Raw genomic sequence first — 17,985 nt, forward strand, 5'->3', positions numbered from 1 at the left:
GGCCACAGGCATGGAATGAGGGAGGGGGCAAAGCAACAGGAGTTGGTGTTGTAGGAGTCTGAGCCACCTGCTCATGCAATTTACTTGTACTTTATGGACCCCCCCCTGAGTTTAGGCATATATATATTTACACATGATGACAGATTGCTGCTGTGTATGTCCAATGTATGTCTAGGTAGGTCAGACAACATTCACATAATGAGAGCTCAAGTTACATGGTCAGTACTGTGGTTAGCCATTCAACTTCTACCAAGGTCCAGTAGCAAGCCAGAACCTGCTTCTTGAAAGAGTAGCTACCTGCAGAAGAGGACATAGATTTGCTTTGAAAACCTAGAGGTCTGTGCTGTAATTCTCCTATTGGTGTTTGCTGGAGGCTACATACAGCATCCCTATTTGACACATTAAGTATCATGGAATCTATTGGATCATAAGACCCACGTGGTAGATGAGCTTGTATTATAGCCTGCATATGCTACAGAACCTTCTCTTGTCCTCCCCAATCCACTAGGCTGCATAGATGGGTTGAAGTCACACTCATATGTGGTGTATGTTGCCTCCAAAATCCAAAAGGACCTACCAGGTGCTGTACCTCTTTTTTCTTGTAAGTGATACAAGATGCAGGAAACTCATCTTTCACCCTGAATGGGATATTTCAACATACTCCAGACCACTGAACCCCCAGAATTTTCAGTGAGGATACCAATTCTGGATCAGTCTGGGTCCAATCCGGAGAAAGAAGCCATACAGTATCATGAACAGAGAAAGGTTAATATAAGAAGTATTAACTAAAATATGGGATCGGAATAATGAGGAATTGACCAATAAAAAGTAAAGAGAATTCTATGCAATATAAGAACGGTAGGTACCAGAAGTAGCCACTATCCTGGAGCTGAGTACTGAACCAATCCCACTATAGTGATAATTAAACCCTACTGTGATGGCTTCTTTCTTTGTTTCATCACTAGGGTTCTTGAGAACAGGGACCACGTGCTTTGTTCTCCATTACATCTCCTGTGCTAACAGGCTCTGAATGAACAAATACAGCCAGCATTGGCACTCCAGCAGCCTGCAGGAGACTTATCCTTTTTCCTGTCGCATATGCCAGATCCAAAGAAAGGTATCTCCAACATACACCTAGGTGCTTCTGTCCAATCAGGAGATGCTGATAATCCTTGCAAGGGAGTCGTCAGTGGAGCGCTATGTGTAGCCTTCGTCAATTTCTTCTTAAAATGAGGAGGCAAAAATCTAGCCCAACTTCCCAGACTGTCCCCTCCGGGTTCTTAGTCCCCAGGCCCAGAGCTAAACAGTAAGCCCAAAGAAGCCTCACACTGTTTCTGATCGCGCTGCGAACGCGTGCACACCACTGGGCCTGGCCTTTGGGACCAGAACAGGTGCACACGGGATTCCCATCAAAGCCTCCTCTCCAGACCTAGAAAAACAACTGCCCGGCGGAATCCGGGAGGGGCGTGCCGGCCCCTCCCTGGGCGGAGGCGCAGCCAGGCCTAGAAAACAGCGTCAGGTCGGGCCCCCGGCAGGGGTTAGGTCATGGCTGACGCGTTGAGGGAGCGCACGGCGCAGCTACTGACTGACTACCTGGAGTACTGCGCCCGGGAGCCCGGCAGCCCCGCGCGGACGCCGTCCACGCCCGAGGCCGCGGTGCTGCGCTACCTGGCCGCCCAGATACGGCAGCGCCACCAGCGTTTCTTGTCGGCTTACCGCGGCTACCGCGGAAACCGCGTGGAACTGGTGGCGCGGTTGGAGCAGGATTTACTCTCCAACCCCCAAACCCTCAGTTGGGGCCATGTGGTAGCGCTCTTGACCTTCGCGGGGACGCTGCTGGAGAGACCGCCGCCGGGGACCTACTTGAACCTGACGCCGGACCAGCAACAGGAGCTGGAGTGGGAGACCAACGTTGGCCAGGACTGCCAGCACCTGGTGGCTTTGCTCTGCAATCGGCTCACCGGACGGCATCGCGCCTGGCTGGAGGCTCACGACGGCTGGGTGAGGCAGGGGAAGGGGGGGTACCTGGGGTGTGGGGACCGGGCAGGCAGCCAGGGACGCGCCCACGTGGCCGGCACCGGGAGGGACCGCACGGCGTCAGCCTGATGGGACGTTCCTTTCAGCACGACGAGGACATTTTGTGTAAAGTCCTGCTTTCTCCTCTCTTGGTGATGACAGATGGGCAGAAACCGCCCTTGCTAGCCGGCTGTCTTATTAGCTCATTATGAAGCAGCGGTGCATGAGCTGGTTTGCACACTTGGGCCTTACCCTTGCAGGGTCCTAGGAGTTTTAGGATGCGCCCACGTTGGGTCTGGATGCTTTGCTCATATAGAGATCCCCAAACTGGTAGAGTCAGCAGTGGAGTGACCCTGGGCCAGGTGGATTCTTTCTCCTCTGCCTATTAAACCTTTGGAGAGACAGGCTCCACAGCGCTGCAGGTTAGAGAGCACCAGCCTAAAACGTTAAGAATGAAAAGGCATCCTGTGGCTGAGCTCCCAACACCACTCCAAAGGAGCTGAGGCCAGGGGTGTTGAAGTGTGTGCAGGCACCCAATGGTGGTATTGTCTCTGGATTCCTTAACTCTAATCCACTGCACCCAGCCCTTAATTGGGTGATAACCAGGTGCTTTGGCTTTCAGCTGTAGGTCATTGATCTGTGGCGTGAGCTAGAGGGGCAGGACATTGCCTTGCAGCTCCTAAATCGATTTAATGATCAAGGAAAGCCCACCACCCTTCAGTAAGAGGGTAGCATGCCTCTCGATTTCTGAGTTAAATTGTTCCTTTCCTCTCTTCCTACTGAAGTTGAATCAAGGACTGCAGTGACCCAGGTTATAGAATAAATATAACCAACCATTAAAACCAACAATTAAAACAAAATCCAAGAGGAGCACCTGGGTTGCTCAGTCAGTTAAGAGGCTGACTTCTCCTCAGGTAATGATCTCACAGCTAGTGAGTTTGGGCCTTGCATCAAGTGAGTTCGGGCCTGGCATCAGTCTTTCTGCTGTCTGTGCATAGCCCCTTCAGATCCTCTCTTTCCCTCTCTCTTTGCCCCTCCCCCCACTCTGTGTGTGTGTGTGTGTGTGTGTGTGTGTGTGTGTGTGTGTGTACGCGCACGCGTACGGGCGCTCAAAAATAAACATTAAAAAAAATCCGAAGAGTTAAGGAAGACCCTGCAGGAAATTTAGCCTCCTGTTGGCAGTTGGCATCACCTGTGGTGGTGAATTGGATTCCATCTGTGGAGGAGAGGTAGTATCTGAATCAGAACCTTGACCTTAGATGAACAACTTGAGGTGTTAGCATTAGTTCCTGCATTCTTACTGGAGTGTGGGCTGGTCTTCAACCATCCAGGCCTATGATCCCTAAGAAGCCCACCTGAGCCATTTGTCTTAAGAAGGCATTTGGCCCCTGAGGACCCTCTGCACTTAAAGAGGAAACTGGGAGGAGGTCATTATTTTCATTTTGGCTAAACAACATTGACTAAGGAATAATCCTTTAACATCAAGAAGCTCCTATTCCCCCAACTGTGTAAAAGGGACATGCCCACACCTCTCCCCTACAGTTAAAATGCCACTATCTGGACTTCCATTCCTTTCCTCTCTCTTTCTCTGAATGGAGCTGCTTGCTTTATTGTCTTAGGTGATAGTTTTCAACCTAGTGATTTGCCAGTTTCCCAAATGGCATCTGCCCTTTGCTCAGGAAAGAGTGTGATAGTCTACCTTCCTCTTAGGTTTTTTTTTCTTTGAATTTTTTTTATTTTTATCTTTTTCATTTAAAATTCCAGTGTAATTAACATACGGTGTTAGATACACACGAACTCAGATGTATACTATAGTGATTAAAATACGGAATGCTTCATGAATTTACATGTCATCCTTGCCCAGAGGCCGTGCTAATCTTCCAGTTTTAATATAAGTGTTGCCAAAGCAAGCACTTTTTTAAAAAATTGAAGTATAGTTGACATACAATATTATATTAGTTTAAAGGTATATGACAGTGTGATTCAGCAATTACATTATGGAATTCTCAACATAAGTCTGTCACCATACAAAGCTATTAAATATTGACTGTATTCTCTGTGCTCTACCTTTCGTTCCTGTTTTGTTTAATTTTATAACTATTAATCCCCTTGACCTATTTTGCCTATTTCCCCACCCTGCTCCCCTCTCACAACCACCACTTTGTGTTCTGTGTTTATAAGTCTATTTCTGTGTTGTTTGTTGAGTTCTTTTGTTCTTTAGATTGCACATATAAATGAAATGTTTTTTGTCTTTTCTCTGACTTATTTCACCTAGCATAATGCCCTCTAGGCCTATCTAGGTTGTTGCAAATGGCAAGATCTCATTCTTTCTTATAGCTAAGTAATATTCCATTATGTATACATACCACATTGCCTTTATCCATTCATTTGTCGATGGACACTGGAGTCATTCTGTAGTTTGGCTATTGTAAATACTGCTGTAATGAACATAGGGGTGCATATCTCTTTTTGAATTAATGTTTTTTTTTTCTTCAGGTAAATACCCAGAAGTGGAACTTTAGGGTCCTATGACATTTCAATTTTGGAATTTTTGGAGGAACTGCCACACTGTTTTCTATACTGCTGCACCAATTTACATTCCCACCAACAGTTCTCTTTTCTATACACCCTCAGCAACTTTTGTTATCTTATGTTTTTGATACTAGACGCTCTGACTGTGGTGAAGTGACTTCTCATGATTTTGATTTGCATTTTCCCTAATGATTAGTGGTGTTGAGCATCTTTTCCTGTGTCTGTTGGCCATCTGGATGTCTTTGGAGAAATGTCTGTTCAGGTCCTCCACCCATTTTTCATTAGATTATTTGGTGGGAAGGGAGATTGGTATCCTCTTAGCTTTTGAAAACGAGTCAAAAGAGGAGTATTCGTTCTGTGACATAGTTAAGTGTCTCCTATTTCCTTCTTTGTTTTATGTTGGACTATTTCTTAAAATCCTAACTCAAAAGTTCCTAAGTACAAGTTGCCTCCTGTTCAGTATTTACTTTTTTCTACTTTTTAAATTCGGGAGTTATCTTACTATTGAATCCGAAGCTCCAGTGTGTTGTATTGAGTTCAGATGTGGGGCATTATGAAGCCATCTAATTCCCCTTCTCCCTCCCCCTTGTAGGATGGCTTTTGTCTCTTCTTCTCACCCATGCTGCCATCTTCTTGGAGAAGACTGCTGGTCCAGGCTCTTCTGTCATGCTTTACAGTAATGATCTTAATCTACTTCTGGAGAAGATTATTGTGAGTTCTAACATTTTTAGCCCATTTCTACCTGCCTAACTGTGACCAGCCAATTGAATTTGAGATGTGAGAGAATAGAACAGAGTAAACCATGCTCTGAGACATTTTCACCTGCATTTATCTGAGGAGTCCTGTGGTGATGACTCAGAGTTTTAACTCCTGGCAAGTATCAGAGCTATTAGGACAAAGGTACAAATGGCTCTTCTTTGGGGGAAATGGATTCTCAAGGCTCATTGCTCTAAAGAATTGTGGAAGAAACTACAAATTTTGTTTAGTAGGGAACATGGTGCTTTTTGCTACATTTGTATAAGAGTGAATACGTGTCCACAATTTCATGTGCTTCTGCTGACTGATTCATCAAGGCAGTCTGTCAGGGGTGAAATACCAAAAGCCCTCCAAGTCCCAGTTTGACAAGGAATGTAATATTTAAAACTTTTATAAGGAATTCTTTCTAAATCCTTTGAAACCTAATTATTAATTCTACCTTTCTAAATTTTATATATTTTTCTGACTTCAATAAATTGTTAACTATCTTTAGATTTTTAATAAATTTATATATCTTTTTAAAAATGTTTTCTTTGGAATTCAATAAGACATTATTCTTAGGAGTAACTTGAATGGATGAAAATTTTCTTTTACTGTCTTTTAAAATATACATATAATTCTGTATTTTAAATGTTTAATCACTACACAAGCTCATAAGACGTTCTTTTCTTCCACCTTCTACTCTGCAGTTAATCCACCACCTGCAAGGTGATGGAGAGGAAAACTTTACCCTCTTAGGTTCTCCAGCTGAGGACTGTGAATTTAGCAGACACAAGACTGATTAACAAGTGAAAAATATATGGATCTTTTTTGCTGTTTTTACAGGAGACTTTATAGAAAAGTGAAAACTTCAAAGAAGTGTGTAGATTCAGAACTTACCATTTTAACAAAGAGTGATAAATTGTGAAACAAGTAGGCAAAGGAAAGGGGTTGGACTTCTAGAGGTGGTATATTCTGGGGAAAGTGACTAGGAAATAGATGGGGGAAAACTAGTGGAAGATAAGGGTTATTTTAGTCAAGTTCACACAGATGGTTCTTGGTGTGGATTACCTTCTCCAAGGATGAGTTTTCTCCCCTTCCTGGTATAAGAGGGCATGTTTCTCAGGGCACCTGGCTGGCTCAGTCAGTAGAACGTGCAACTCTTGATCTCAGGGTTTTGCATTTGAGCCCCACATTGGGGATAGAGATTACTTCAAAAAATCTTTACAAAAAGGGCACCTTTCTCACAGAAAATTTATGCCATACTTTTAGGCAGAAAAGTGGAGGGCAGAGAGCCCTTCCTGTATGTGCTATTTCTCGGTTGCCTTCAGTTCAAAATAATATGCCAAAGTTTTATATTTTGGAGTGACCTGTTCTAATCCACTTCAGTGGTTCACAGGACTCACCATTATTCTGTAGCGAGCCGGAATCCACATCCATCTGTCCTTTCTGAGCCCACCCAGACCCGTTAAGCTTGCCATATCCAAACAGGGGTACTCTGGAGCCAGTGCTTACCAGGGCTGCTAGCAGCCCCAAGAAAAGCACCTATGAGGACCACAGCAAGCTAACCCAAATCTACTTGAACTTCTCCATGGCGAAAGTTGTTGCTGATGCTATCAGAACAAGCCTGGGACCAAAAGGATAAAATGATTAAAGATGGGAAAGGTGATTTGACCATTACGACTGATGGCACCACCATTCTGACACAAATGTAAGTGTTGCATCCGGCAGCCAGAAGGCTGAGGAAGCTGTCTGAGGCTCAAGATAAAGAAGCATGAGGTGGCACCACATTGGTGGTCATCACTGCTGGTTTTCTTAGACTTGAGTATCAAGCTTTTTCAGAAAAGGATTCACCCAACCATCCTTTCCAAGGCATTTCAGAAGGAATTGGAAAAGGAGGGTATATTGAAATCTTAACATGTCTTGACCCATAGAACTAGGTGACAGAGAAACTTAAATATTGCAGCCACTTCATTGATCTCAAAGGTTTTCTGTGTTTAAGTCTGCTTTCTCCAGTAAATGGAAATGCAGTGAAGGAAGTGAATAACTCAGCCACTGCTACTGGTGTAGATCTTACAGATACCAAAGTAGTTAAACCTTGAGGGCATTATGCCAAGTAAAATATAGTCTGATGAAGAAAGACAAATACTGATGATCTCTTATAGGTATAATAAAAAAAACTGAAAAATTGAAAAAAAACCATCATTGATACCAGGTTGGTAGTTACCAGGGGCAGGGAATGGGTGGTCAGTTTTGTTTTAGTTTAAATTAATGTTTTTATGTATGTATAGATATGCTGTATGTGTAGTTTATATATAAACTATATATAGCTTAAATATGTAAAGAAACTGGGTGGGACAAATGATGACTCCAAGTTGGTGGAAGGGCTGGTTCTCACCCAAAAGATGAGCTAACCAGAGTTGAAAAGGCTAAGATTGGGCTTAATCAGTTTTCCTTATCTGATCCCAAAACGGATAAAGATAATCACATAGTAGTTTCTGATATGCCCAGATGGGCCCAGTGCTAAGAAGAGAGAGCCTGTATTCTAAATTCAGTGAAGCAAATTTTTAAAACCGGTTGTAACGTTCTCCTACAGAAGTCTATTCTTAAGAGATGCTCTCTGTGATCTTGCATTACATTTCCTGAACAAATGACGATCATGGTGGCTAGGGATATTGGAAGAGAAGACACTGACGTCATCTCTTAGACAACTGGATCCAAGCCAGTTGCTCATATTGACCAATTCACGGGTAACATGGTAGATTTTGCTGAGCTGGCTGAGGGGATAAAACTGTTCAAGATCACTGGGAAAAAGTTCTAATTGTGCATGGTTCTAAAAAATGGTGGCTGAAGAAGCTGAGTGCTCCATTCATGATGCCCTATGTGTTATTTGCTGTTCAGTGAGGCGAGAGGTTTTATGAGAGGTGGTACTCCAGAAACAGAGTTGGCACTATGGTTAACAGAATATCCATGAACATTGAGTGGTATGGAATCCTGTGTTCTAATGCAGCTGTAATGGAAGTCATTCCATCTACACTAACTGAAGCTGCTGGCCTGAATCCCATTTCTGCAATACTAGAACTAAGAAACTGGCATGCCCAAGGAGAAAAACTATAGGCACTAATGTCCAAAAGGGTGGTATTTGCAATTATTTTGGAAGAACTTTGTTGTCCACCCTTTGCTGGTTTCAGTCAGGGCACTGATTCTAGCAACCAAAACTGTCTGGAACATTGTACAAATTGATGATGTGGCTAACAGTAATCTGGGTAACACTGCCTGACTGGCATCGTCATGGCCACTGATAGTGTGGCTGGAGTAGGAGACAGCCTTGGTGTTCCTTGTTCTTCCATTTGGCATTTGCTTGAAATGGTATTTACACAACCTAACGAAAATACTAAATACGTGGTTTTAAAAAATAGTATGGTATCCCTCAGGCCTTCCTGGCTATTACTAAAACCGGACCTGCTCTTGTGACTAGTCTTACGAACCCTTTGTCTTCAGAACATTTGGCTCTACCTCGCTGTTCTGTCCCAGGCATCAGCACACAGCCCACTTCAGATCCTGTCTCTGTCTCTCTCTGTCTCTGCTGCACCCCCCTCAAAAATAAACATTAAAAATATCCTTGGCAATTTTTGTGAATTGTTTAAAGTGAGTTCTGAAAAACCCTTTATAAAGAATCTATTTAGACACTGCTTTAGGATTTTTATTAGAATGGGAATGGATTATAGATTAATTTGGAAATAAGTATCTTTACAACATTTTGTCTTTCCTTCTAAGAACATAAACTCTTCATTTTTTTTGGTCTCTTAGGATTTCCTTCAAATAGGTTCTGTGTTCTTAGGTGTCTTCCAACACTTTGCGTTCCATGGCTATTGCGAATAGAATCTAGAGAGGGTATTTTGTCTTCCCCATTTCCCCTAACACCCTCAGTTTTCTTAGGGGAAACTACCCCTGCTTTGTTCTTAGACATTGTGGTTCTGGTGAGATTGACTCTTCCCTACGTGACCCTATTTTAAGTTCAGGAGAATGACCCAGACCTGACCTAACAGTGAAAGTAACAGGACTCGATTTTAAGATTTCTGTGGACACTATTAAATGAGACTTTTTTTCATCTGGGGTGTGTTCAGTGCATGGAGAGAGCCTGCCTGGAAGAGAAGACCTCACAGGACAGAGGTCAGAGATTTGGGGTAGGATGGAATGTGGAGAAACAGTAAGAAATTGAATTAGATTCTAAATCCAGCTATTATGAACACTCAATAGTTCTGGCTAATGTTTCTTTCCTAATATTTCTCACTCTTGGTTAGTTGTATAGGTTAGTGAATGTGTGTGATAGTTGTTTTCTATGTACTAAAAAATTCCCTTGATTTTGGTTGATGGCCTTCCTTTCTTCCAGCCCTTTTATTCACTTTTCACAGCATTTTAGGAGGGTGGAGTCATGGAGCCATTGCTCAAATGATAATTTAATCTAGGACCTGTCAGGGTTTTTGAGTAAATTAAGGATTACACACACGTGTTAATTATCTGTAGTAAGAAACAATATCCTAAAGGTGAGCATCACTGACATTGCTGAGTTATGAAGCATTCCACTTTGGGAGAGTGTTGTTGTTGTTGTTGTTTTAAGTTTGTTTATTTGGGGAGAGAGAATCCAAAGCAGGCTCTGCACTAACAGTGCAGAGCCTGACGCAGGGCTTGAACTCACAATGAGATCATGACCCGAGCTGAAACCAAGAGTTGGACATTTATCCAACGGAGCCATGCAGGCACACTGGGAGAATGTGTTTTTACTACAGTATCTAACTTCAAGACAAATCATCTTCTCACTGTTTTTAGCACGTGGCTGCTTTATTCCATAAACTAAGTAGTTTGGGCTCCTAAGAGGAAGAGGATTATCATGATGTGCTACTGATGAATGTGACATTCAAGGCACTTTTGGAGTGCTGAGTTAAAGTGCATTTTCAAGTGATGATCTTTCCCATAAGCCAGTAAAGCATTGGGACCCTTAAATTTTTGTTTAGTCTGTTGCCTACTCGGAAGAATGATATGTCTGTTATGGAAGAATAATATGTTACTATCTTCTCTCAGGTTCTTCCTGCATTTTTAGAATCTAGGGGGGCACTTCTGGGTAAATGTTGTTTGCTTCAAACTCCATTTTCTTTCAGTTTTACCTTCCCTGTAAACTTGAAGTTTTTTAGGACACTATTTGCCTCTATCATCTTCTTGCTTGTTTTCCCAACTACACAGCTATCAATTCCAGGATATATTTTTTGTATTTTTTTTCTTTTTTGGGGGTTGTTTTATAATTTTTTAAAAAAAATTTTTTCTTAATGTTTATTTTTGAGAGAGACAGAGAGACAGAGAGAGACAGAGAGTGAGTGGGGGCAGGGCAGAGAGAGAGGGAGATCTGAATCTGAAGCAGGCTCCAGGCTCTGAGCTGTCAGCACAGCAGGGCTCGAACCCACGAACTGTGAGATCATGACCTGAGCTGAAGTCAGACGCTTAACTGACTGAGCCACCCAGGAGCCCCAAGGGTTATTTTAGGTTTTTTAAAAATATATATTATTGCTTAATTTCAGCATAATTAACATACAATGTTTCGGGTGTACAACATAGTGATTCAACAATTCTATATGTTACTCAGTGCTCATCATGGTAAATGTACTTTTAATTCCCTTCACCTATTTCACCCATCCTTCCATAACTTCCCCTCTGTAACCATCAGTTTGTAATCTGTATTTAAGATTCTGTCTTTTGCCTCTTTTTTTCTTTGTTCATTTGTAGTGTTTCTTAAATTCCGCGTGAGTGAAATCATATGGTATTTGTCTTTGACTTCTTTCACTTAGCATTATACTTTCTAGATCCATCCATGTTGTTGCAAATAGCAGGTTTTCACTCTTTTTTATGGCTGAGTAATCTGTTGTGTGTGTGTGTATGTATGTGTACATACATATACACACACCACATCTTTATTCATTCATCTAAACACTTGGGTTGTTTCTGTATCTTGAGTATTACAAGTAAACACTGGGGTGCATCTGTCTTTTCTAATTAGTGTTTTTGTATATTTTGGGTAAATAGTAGTGGAATTACTACATTATATGGTATTTCTATTTTTAATTTTTTCAGGAACTTCCCTACTGTCTTCAACAGTGCTTAACTCAGTTTGCATTCCCACCAACAATGCAGAAGAGTATCTTTTTCTCCACATCCTCACCAACACTGTTGTTTCTTGGTTTTTTATTTCAACTATCCTGACAGGTGCGAGGTGATTTTTCATTGTGGTTTACATTTGCATTTCTCTGATGATTAGTGATGATGAGCATCTTTTCACGTGTCTGTTGGCTATCTGGATGTCTTCTTTGGAGAAATGTCTGTTGTCTTCTGCCCATTTTTAATTGGCTTATTCGCTTTTTTTGGTGTTGGGTTGCATATGTTTTTGAATATTTTAAATATTAAACCATTATAGATTTTATTTGCAAATATCTTCTCCCATTCAGTAGGTTGTCTTTGTTTCGTTGTTTCCTCTGCTATGCAAAAGCTTTTTATTTTGATGTAGTCCCAATAGTGTTGTTTCCCTTGCTTCAGATGACATATCTAGAAAAAGTTAGTACTGCCAATGTCAGAGCAATTACTACCTGTGCTCTTCTAGGATTTTTATGGCTTCAGGTCTCACATTTAGGTCTTCAATCCATTTTTAGTTTATTTTTATGTGTGGTATAAAAAAGTGGTTGTGTTTCATTCTTTTGCATGTAGCTGTCCAGTTTTCCCAGCACTATTTGTTGAAGAGCCTTTTTCCTCATTGCATATTCCTGCCTCCTTTGTCATAGATTCATTGACCATATCATCATGAGTTTATTTCTGGGCTCTATTCTGTTCCACTGATCTATGTATCTGTTTTTGTGCCAGTACCATACTGTTTTGATTACTAAGCTTTGCAGTGTATCTTTTTTCTTTCTTTCTTTCTTTCTTTCCTTTTTTTTTTTTTTTTTTCTTGTAACGATTATTTACTTTGAAAAGACAGAGAGTACAAGTCAGGTAGGGGCAGAGAGAGAGAAAGACACTGAATCTGAAGCAGGCTTCAGACTCTCTGAGCTGTCAGCACAGAGCCTGATGCAGGGCTCGAACCCATGTAACACAACATCATGACCTGAGATGAGGTTGGATGCTTAACCAATTGAGCTACCCAAGTGCCCTTACAGTATATCTTGAAATCTGGGATTGTGATCGCTCCAGTTTTGTTCTTCTTCCTCAAGATTGCTTTGGCTCTCTTTATGGGTCCACACAAATCTTAGAATTATTTGTTCTAGTTCTGTGAAAAATGCTGTTGGTATTTTGACAGGGATTGCATTAAATCTGTAGATTGATTTGAGTAGTACGGACATCTTCACAATATACTTCCAATTCATGAGCATGAAATATCTCTCCATTTGTGTCCTCTTCAGTTTCTTTCATCAGTGTTTTATAGTTTTCAGAGTACAAGTCTTTCACCTCTCTGGTTAAGTTTATTCCTAGGTATTTTATTTTTGATGCAATTATAAATGGTACTGTTGTCTTAATTTCTCTTTATGCTACTTTATTATTAGTGTATAGAAATATAGTGCATTTCTGTGTATTGATTTTTGTATCCTGCAACTTTACTGAATTCATTTATCAGTTCCAGTACTTTATTTTGGTGGATTCTTTAGGGTTTTCTATATATACTGTCATGTCATCTGCAAATAGTAAGAGTTATACTACTTCTTTGCCAATTGGATGCCTTTTTTTTTATTTTATGTTTATTTTGAGAGAGCGAGCAAGAGAGAGAGGGAGGGGGGGAGAGAGAGAGAGAGAGAGAGAGAGAGAGAGAGAGAGAGAGAGAGAGAGAGAGATCTAGCATGAGCAGGGGAAGAGCAGAGAGAGAGGGAGACCCTGAATCTGAAGCAGGCTCCAGGTTCTGCTCTGTCAGCACAGAGAGAAGGGGAGAGAGAGAGAATCCCAAGCAGACTCCATCCACAAGGTCAGCACAGAGCCCAACGTGGGGCTCGAATTCACTGCAAGATCATGACCTGAGCTGAAGTCAGACCCCTAACTGAGCCACCCAGGGGATGCAGATGCCTTTTATTTCTTACCTGATTGTGGTGGCTAGGACTTCCAGTGTTATGTTGAATAAAAGTGGTAAGATTGGACATCCTTGTCTTGTTCCCAATCTTAGTTAGGAAAAACTCTAAGTTTTTGATGATGTTAGCTGTGGGTTTTTCATATATGGCCTTTATTATTCTGTCTAAACCTACTTTGTTGAGGAGTTTTTTTCATGAATCATTGTTGCACTTAGTCAAATGCTTTTTCTGCATCTATTGAAGTGATCCTATGGCTTTTATCCTTGTTAATGTGAAGTATCACATTGATTTGCAAATATTGAACCACCTTGCATCCCAGGAATAAATCCCACTTGATCTTGGTGAATGGTTGTTTTTTAATGTATTGTTGGAGTTGGTTTGCTAATACTTGGTTAAGGATTTTTGTTTCTATGTTCATCAGAGATAGTGACCTGTAGTTTTCTTGTGTCTTTATCTGGGTTTGGTATTAGGGTGATACTGGCCTCCAAGAATAAATTTGGAAATTTTTTTTCCTCTTCTATTTTTTTTTTGTAATAACAGTTGGAGAAGAATAGGTATTAACTCTTCTCTTTTTTTTAATGTTTATTTATTTTTGAGAGAGAGTGAGCACGAGCAAATGTACACAAGTAGGAGAGGAGCAGAGACAGGGAGGCACAGAATCCAAAGCAGGCTCCAGTCTTTGAGCTGTCAGCACAGAGCCCAATGTGGGCTCAAACCCACAAACCGCGAGATCATGACCTGAGCTGAAGTTGGATGGTCAACCAACTGAGCCATCCAGATGCCCCTGTATTAACTCTTCTTTAAGTGTTTGGTGGAATTCACCTGTGAAGCCATGTGGTTGCTCCTGGACTTCTGTTTGAGAGTTTTTCAATTAGTGATTCAATTTCAATCTGTTCAAATTTTCTATTCCTGATGCAGTTTTGGGAGGTTACATGTTTCTAGTAATTTGTCCATTTCTTCTAGGTTGTCCAATATGTTGGCATATAATTTTTCATAATATTCTTATAATCCTTGGTATTCTGTGGTGGTGTTATTTTTCTTCCATTTTTTATTTTGAGTGTGCACTTGCTCATGTGTGCACTCTCTCTCAGTCTGGCTTTTTGTTGATCTTTTCAGAGAACCAGCTCCTGGTTTCATTGATCTGTTATGTTTTTTTTAGTTTCTGTGCCATTTATTTCTGCTCTAATCTTTTTTCCTTCCTTCTGCTGGTTTGGGGTTTTGTTCTTCTTTTTCTACCGCCTTTAGGTAAATAAGGTGAGGTTGCTGATTTGAGATTTTTTTCCTTGATGTAGGCCTGTAATAAACTTCACTCTTCGAATAGTTTTTGCTGTATCTCAAAGATTTTGGACCATTATTGTCATTTCCGTTTGTCTCCTTATGTTTTTTTGAATTCTTCAATTTCCTGGTTAAACCGTTGTTTAGTTGCATGTTACTTCCATATTTTCATGTTGTTTCTAGATTTTTTTCTTGTGGTTGATTGCTAGTTTCAGACTTTTGTGCTTGGAAAAGATGACTGATATGACTTATCTTTTTGAATTTGTTGAGACTTGTTTGGTGGCCTAACATGTGATCTATTCTGGGGAATGTTTTATGTGCACTTGAAAAGAATGTGTATTCTCCTGTTTTAGGATGGAATGTTCTGAATATATGTTAGATCCGTCTGGTCTTTGTGTCATTAAAAGCTACTATTTCCTTGTTGACTTTCTGTTTGGACGATCTATCCATTGATGTAAGTGGAGTGTTAAAGTGCCCTACTGTTATTGTGTTACTTTTGATTGCTTGTTTTGTTTGTTACTAGCTGCATTACATATTTGCGTACTTCCATGTTGGGTGCATAAATATTTATAATTATTATATCTTATTGGATCATTCCCTTCATGATTATATAATGTCCTTTTTTGTTTCTTGTTACAGTCTTTGTTTTAAAGTCTATTTGTCCGGGGCGCCTGGGTGGCGCAGTCGGTTAAGCGTCTGACTTCAGCCAGGTCACGATCTCGCGGTCCGTGAGTTCGAGCCCCGCGTCGGGCTCTGGGCTGATGGCTCAGAGCCTGGAGCCTGTTTCCGATTCTGTGTCTCCCTCTCTCTCTGCCCCTCCCCCATTCATGCTCTGTCTCTCTCTGTCCCAAAAATAAATAAACGTTGAAAAAAAAATTAAAAAAAAAAAAAAGTCTATTTGTCCAGGGGCGCCTGGGTGGCGCAGTCGGTTAAGGGTCCGACTTCAGCCAGGTCACGATCTCGCGGTCCGGGAGTTCAAGCCCTGCGTCAGGCTCTGGGCTGATGGCTCAGAGCTTGGAGCCTGTTTCCCATTCTGTGTCTCCCTCTCTCTCTGACCCTCCCCCGTTCATGCCCTGTCTCTCTCTGTCCCAAAAATAAATAAACGTTGGAAAAAAAAATAAAGTCTATTTGTCCAATAAAAGTACTCCCACCCCAGCTTTCTTTTCACTTCCATTTGCCTAATAAATGATATAACATCCCTTCACTTTCAATCTGAATGTTATTAGGTCTGAAATGAGCCTCTTTGTAGGCAGCATAGGTCTTGCTTTTTTATCCATTCTGTCACTCTATGTCTTTTGATGGGAGAGTTTAGTCCATTTACATTCCAAGTAATTATTGACAGGTGTGTACTTACTGCCTTTTTGTTACTTGTTTATGGTTATTTTTCTAGTTCTTCTCTGTTCCTTTTTGTTCTCTTCTCTCTTGGTTGGGTAGCTTTCTTTACTGATCTCCTTGAATTCCTTTCTGTGTTTTTTGCATATCTACTACCAGTTTTTTATTTGTGGTTACCATTAGGTGTATATATAACATCTTGTGTATGTAATAGTCTATATTAAGTTGATGGTTGTTTAAGTTTGAACCCATTCTAAAAGCACTAAATTTTTACTCCTTCCCCCATGTTTTAAGTATATGGTTTCAGACTCTATGTCCTTTTTTTTGTGAATACTTTGACTGATTTTTATAGATGTACATGATTTGACTGCTTTTATATTTCCCACTTTTCTTACTCCTGCTTATCGTGTTTCCTTTCCACTCAAAGAGTCACCTTTAATATTTCTTACAGGACTGGTTTAGGGTGATTAATTCTTTCAACTTTTGTTGGTCTAGGAAAGTTTTTATCTGTCCATCTGTTCTGGATGGGAGCCTCCTGGGTAGGCTATTCTTGGTTGCATTTTTGCAACCCTTCTGACCTACAAAGTTTCTGCTGAAAAATCAGATAATAGCTTATGGGTTTCTCTTGGAGGCAACAGTTTCCTTTTTCTCTTATTGATGTTAAAAGTCTTTCTTAAGCACTACTTTTTGTCATTTTACTTATCATGTGTCTTGGTGTGGACCTCCTTGGGTTGATTTTGTTGGGGGCTCTCTATGTGTCCTGCATCTCGATTTCTATTTCCTTCCCAGATTAGGTGACTTTTCAGCTATTATTTCTTCAAAAACATTTTCTACCCCATTTTCTCCCTCTCCTCTTTCTGGGATCTCTATAATACAAATGTTCCTATGCTTGATGGTATTGCAGAGTTCCCTTCATCTATTCTCATTTTTTATTATTTTTTTCTTTCTCTTGTTCAGCTGGATTGTTTTCCATTACTCTGTCTTCCAAATTGCTGATTTGTTCTGTTTTTTTTTTTTTCTGATTTGTAGTCTATTCTCTATAGTGTATTTTTCATTTCAGTTATTAGGTTCTTAATATCTAATTGGTTCTTTTTTATATTTTCTCTTTGTTGAGGGTCTTCCTGAGATCCTCCTCTCTTTTCTTAAGTCCAGTGAGTATTTTTATGATGATTACTTTAAATTCTTTATTGGGCATATTGCTTATCTCCATTTCATTTATGTCTCTTGCTGTGATTTTGTCCTGTCCTTTCATTTGGGACATATTCCTCTGTCTCCTCATTGTGTCTAATTCTCTGTGTCTGTTTCTATGTGTTATAGAAGTCAGCTATGTCTTCTGCTCTTGGAAGTAGTGGCTTTATGAAGAAGAGGTCTTGGGGCACCTGGCTGGCTCAGTCGGTTAAGCAATTGATTTTGGCTCAGGCTGTGATCTCACAATCATGGATTGAGCCCCACACTCAGCCATGCTGAGCATGGAGCCCACTTGGGATTCTTTCTCTCCCTCTCTCTCAGCCCCTCTTGCCCATGAACACTCTCCTTCAAAATAAATAAACTTAAAAAAAAAAAAAGAGGTCCTGTAGGGCAATGCCCCCTATTTCCAGAACCTGGCTTCTCAAGGCTGTCTCCTATGTGCCCTACTGTTGTGGTTGAGCTGTTGTTGCCTTTACTCCAGTCATCTTTAGTGGCTCTCTCTGTCTGTTGGGGGCAGGGTTTGGCCCTTGTGTTGTTAATTGACCAGTCTGGGCCACCATGGGCTTGAGTTGGGTCAGACCAGACAGTTGCCAGAGCTGCAGTTGTATCAAACTGCAGAGTGCTCTGTGTTTTCCCTTGAGGCTTTCATTGTTGTGAGGGGACTGCAGTCAGAAGAGATGACCACCTTCAGCCCACTGCTGGTGCTACAGTGGAGCTGGTGTGTGTGGTTTTCTTCCCCTCTCCCCAGGGCAGGAGTCACTTGAGCCACTGTCAGGGCTGCTTGCACAATGCCATGTTTATCTCACTACTTTAG

The 17,985-nt window shown here is 41.1% G+C and overlaps 1 protein-coding gene and 2 pseudogenes across 1 annotated transcript; 2 read left to right on the top strand and 1 right to left on the bottom strand.

Moving 5' to 3' along the window:
* Positions 1–1,364: 1,364 nt before the first annotated feature.
* On the top strand, positions 1,365–5,823 carry BCL2L10 (BCL2 like 10). The gene is made up of 2 exons (XM_023256228.2): positions 1,365–2,001; positions 5,141–5,823. The coding sequence occupies exons 1-2, from the start codon at positions 1,546–1,548 to the stop codon at positions 5,261–5,263; spliced, it is 579 nt and encodes a 192-aa protein (XP_023111996.1). The 5' UTR covers positions 1,365–1,545; the 3' UTR covers positions 5,264–5,823.
* Positions 3,836–3,930, bottom strand: LOC111561075 (annotated as a pseudogene).
* Positions 5,824–6,929: 1,106 nt separating the features above from the next.
* On the top strand, positions 6,930–8,875 carry LOC101082317 (annotated as a pseudogene).
* The last annotated feature ends 9,110 nt before the right edge of the window (positions 8,876–17,985 follow it).

This window comes from Felis catus, chromosome B3 (assembly GCF_018350175.1).
Source record: "Felis catus isolate Fca126 chromosome B3, F.catus_Fca126_mat1.0, whole genome shotgun sequence".
Classification (NCBI taxonomy): Eukaryota; Metazoa; Chordata; class Mammalia; order Carnivora; family Felidae; genus Felis; species Felis catus.

Coding starts and splice junctions, on each gene's coding strand:
- BCL2L10 (XM_023256228.2), top strand. CDS start 1,546: ATGGCTGACGCGTTGAGGGAGCGCACGGCGCAGCTACTGACTGACTAC. Junction 2,002..5,140: donor TGGAGGCTCACGACGGCTGG/GTGAGGCAGGGG, acceptor TCCCCCTTGTAG/GATGGCTTTTGTCTCTTCTT.